Source organism: Phascolarctos cinereus, unplaced genomic scaffold (genome assembly GCF_003287225.1).
Source record: "Phascolarctos cinereus isolate Bilbo 61053 unplaced genomic scaffold, phaCin_HiC Scaffold_4;HRSCAF=312, whole genome shotgun sequence".
NCBI lineage: Eukaryota > Metazoa > Chordata > Mammalia > Diprotodontia > Phascolarctidae > Phascolarctos > Phascolarctos cinereus.
Window position 1 is genome coordinate 669,038,803 of NW_027555847.1, and position 3,586 is coordinate 669,042,388.

The following is a 3,586-nucleotide window of genomic DNA, read 5'->3' on the forward strand; positions in this document are numbered from 1 at the left end:
TGATATGTTGGGGTAGGCCTTCTAGAGTTGTGGGGGAAAGGTTTAGAGACAGGCAATTAAGAAGCACAACCAGAGTGATCTCCAGTTAAGTGGACTGAGGTATGACTTTAGAGGCTTGGGACAATTTAAAGCCATCAGCCCAACTGAATTTGGACAACTGAGTCTCTTCTGAAACTAGAGTACTGTTTTCCCACTTTTTCTAGCCTCATCCTAGCAATTAGACACTCTGGGTCCTCAGTCTGCGTCCCAAGGTCCTCTTTAGTGCCACCCTCACCTCCTTGTTGCGAAGGGTGTACACCACAGGGTTGAGCAACGGGGTGACCACTGTGTAGAAAACAGCCACCATTCGGTCCTGATCTGGGCTGCTTCCTGACTTTGGTCTCAGATAGATAATAGAGGCACAGCCAAAGTGCACAATGACCACAGTGAGGTGGGACGCGCAAGTAGAGAAGGCTTTGTGCCGCCCAGCAGCAGAGGGGATCCTCAAGATGGCAGCTCCAATGAATGCGTATGAGAGCAGAATGAGGAGGAAGGAGACCAGCACCACAATCACGCTGAGGAAGAAGATGGTCAGGGCCTTGGCTGCGCTCTGAGCACAACTAAGCTTGAGAACAGGCGCAATGTCACAGAAGAAGTGTTCCACTCGGTTGCTGTGGCAGAAGGAGGAGGAGAAGATGAGACAAGTTTCAATGATAGCCACCAGAAACCCTGAGCAGAAGACCAGGGCTCCCAAACGGAGGCAAACCGACGGGCTCATGATCACTGCATAATGGAGTGGGTGGCAGATGGCCACGTATCGGTCATAGCCCATCAGGGTGAGGAGGAAACAGTGACTACAGCCCAGGCTGAGAAAAAAGAACATCTGGGCCCGGCAGCTGGGAATGGAGATGAGCTGGTTCTCCATCAGCAGGTGTGTCAGCATGTTGGGTATGGTGACCAGTGTGTAGCAAGTCTCTGAGAGGGACAGGACCCCTAAGAAGCAGTACATGGGAGTGTGGAGGGTGCGATCCAGGTAGATGATGGTTATGATAGTGATGTTGCCATTGAGTGTGATCAGGTACATGATCAGGAAGAGAGTGAAGAGAGTGGGCTTCAGGTCTGGAAGGTTAGAGAACCCCACAAGCACAAATTCCCTCACTATCCATGTCTCGTTTTCCAGATTCATCCCAGGACCCTAAAAGGAGATAGAACGTGAAAGGAGATTTTAACAGCCACATCTAGAACAGAAGTTTGCCCCAGTGCATCTTGGCTTCCCACCATACTTTTCATCTCGCCCACCTCAATCTTATTCTTCTCCTGCTAATTGTTCTGTTTACTTTAGGCTCAGCATCCCTGAGTTAGGACCTCTTTGCCTCTGTGCCTTAGTGAATGCAGTCCATCGACCAAGGGATCTATCTGGTGAGCCAAAGGATCCAGCCTTGCTTTTTTCACAAGATAGAAAGTCACCAAGGTGAGTATTATTGTTCTATAAGAAACGACGAATGGGATGGTTTCAGAGAAATGTGAGAACACTTGTATGAACTAATCCAGAATAAAGTGAATAGAAACAGAACGTTGTATAAAAACAACAACATTATAAAGAAAGGCAACTTTGAAATACTTGAAGACTCTGATCAATGCAATGATGAATTACAATTCCAGAGGACTGATGATAAGTATGGTACCCACCTCTTGGCAGAGAGATGGTAAACTCAAGATGCAGAACAAGACATACATTTTTAGATACAGACGAGGTGGGAATTTGTTTTGCTTGACTATACTTAGTTGCTACAAGGGGTTTCTTTTTCTTTTTTCCCCCTGAGCATTGGGACAGAGAGAATAGGGAAGTAAGGGAGGAGAAAGAGAGAGAGAGAGAGAGAGAGAGAGAGAGAGAGAGAGAGAGAGAGAGAGAGAGAGAGAGAGAGAAGAGAAAGGAAGGATGGAGGGAAGGAGAAAGAAAGGCAAGAAGAAAGGAAGGAAGGAAGGAAGGAAGGAGAGAAGTCATTGAGGCATCTTTCTTAAAATGCTTTGAAAGCTACAGATTAATTTTATCATAATTAGAAAAGTAAGCTATACATAATGGAGATCTGTAGCTTCACATACAAGCATCTATTTTCTACTACGTATTAGGAAATGTACATTTTGTTTGATTTATTAAGTTCAAAATAAAAAATGTTAAAAGAAAGGAAGCCACCAAAGCTCAAACCCAATACCCTTCTCCTCTTTATAGGAGGTTCCCAAGTTTGACAGTGGCTGTATGCTATAGCCCAAGGTTTACCCACAGCTAATATTACTAGTGTAGGGTAATGAATAGATAAAACATTGGACTTCTGAGTCAGGAAGACCAACCTCCAAATCCTATCTTCAATACTTACTAGCTGCAGGATACTGGCCAAATTACTTAATCACTCTAGGACTCAGTTTCCTCATCTGTAAAATGGGGAAGTTGTACTTGGTGACTTCTAAGGTCCCTTCTAGCACTAAATCAATGACACTACAATCCTGTCTGGCTACTGTGTCCTGTTTCTGTTGAGGGCATCCTTGTCCTTCCAGGCACCCAGGATCACAGTCTTAGAGAGTTAGACTTGACTTTTGTCTCCCCTTCACATCTCATATCTAAGCAGTTGCCAATCAGTTGGTATTGTTTCCATCTCTAGGTATCAGGCTCAAATAGAAGCAGGCCAATACATAAGGATCCTTGTGGGTACACATTGACCTAGGAAACTACTTATTAACATTATCTATGTTCTACTGTGCTTTTATTTATTTTGTTAAACACTTCCCAATTGCATTTTAATCTCATTCCAGATGATGCTCTGCTCTACATCTCCTGTATCAGATAAAATATGTAAAGCACTTCGTAATTCTTAAAGAGGTATATTCAGTCCCTTTCAGTCGTTTTCACTCCTGTATGATTCTTCCTGACCCCATTTGGGGTTTTCTTGGCAAAAATACTGGATTGGTTTGCCATTTCCTCCTCCAGCTTATTTTACAGACGAGGAACTGAAGCAAACAGGGTGAAGTGACTTGCCTAGGGTCACACAGCTAGTAAGTGTCTGATGTTGGATTTGAGCTCAGGTCTTTGATCTGAGCGATTTTACTCTTGACCTAGTTTTCTATCCACTGTGCTACCCAGATTATTATTGTTATTGTTGTTGTTGTTGTTACAACAAATTGGTCTTCTGCATCCAGTCTCTCATCTCTCTAATCCATCATCCTCCTCCACATCCTCCTCCACACCACTACCAAAATGATGTTTCTTTTTTTCTTTTTTTTTTTAAGGCAATTGGGGTTAAGTGACTTGCTCAGGGTCACACAGCTAGTAAATGTTAACTGTTTGGTCTGAGACTGGATTTGAACTCAGGTCCTCCTGACTTCAGGGCCCGTGCTCTACCCACTGTGCCACCCATCTGCCCCCAAAGTGATATTTCTAAAACGCAGGACTGAGCACGTTACTCCCTCAGCTCAGTCACCTCTAATGGTTCCCTAGGATCAAATCCAGCTTTTCTGTTTAGCATTTAAAGCCTGATTCCACTTTACCTTCCTTGATTTATTTTCACCTTCCCATCACAAACCCTGTTTCCTCTGAATTGTCTTTCTTCCTCTT

At 44.0% G+C, this 3,586-nt stretch overlaps 1 protein-coding gene across 1 annotated transcript; it reads right to left on the reverse strand.

Annotated features, from left to right (window-relative positions):
• Window positions 1-217: 217 nt before the first annotated feature.
• On the reverse strand, window positions 218-1,165 carry LOC110196165 (olfactory receptor 10T2-like). Its single transcript, XM_020969291.1, has one exon. The coding sequence runs from the start codon at window positions 1,163-1,165 to the stop codon at window positions 218-220; it is 948 nt and encodes a 315-aa protein (XP_020824950.1).
• Window positions 1,166-3,586: the final 2,421 nt, after the last annotated feature.

Coding starts and splice junctions, on each gene's coding strand:
- LOC110196165 (XM_020969291.1), bottom strand. CDS start 1,165: ATGAATCTGGAAAACGAGACATGGATAGTGAGGGAATTTGTGCTTGTG.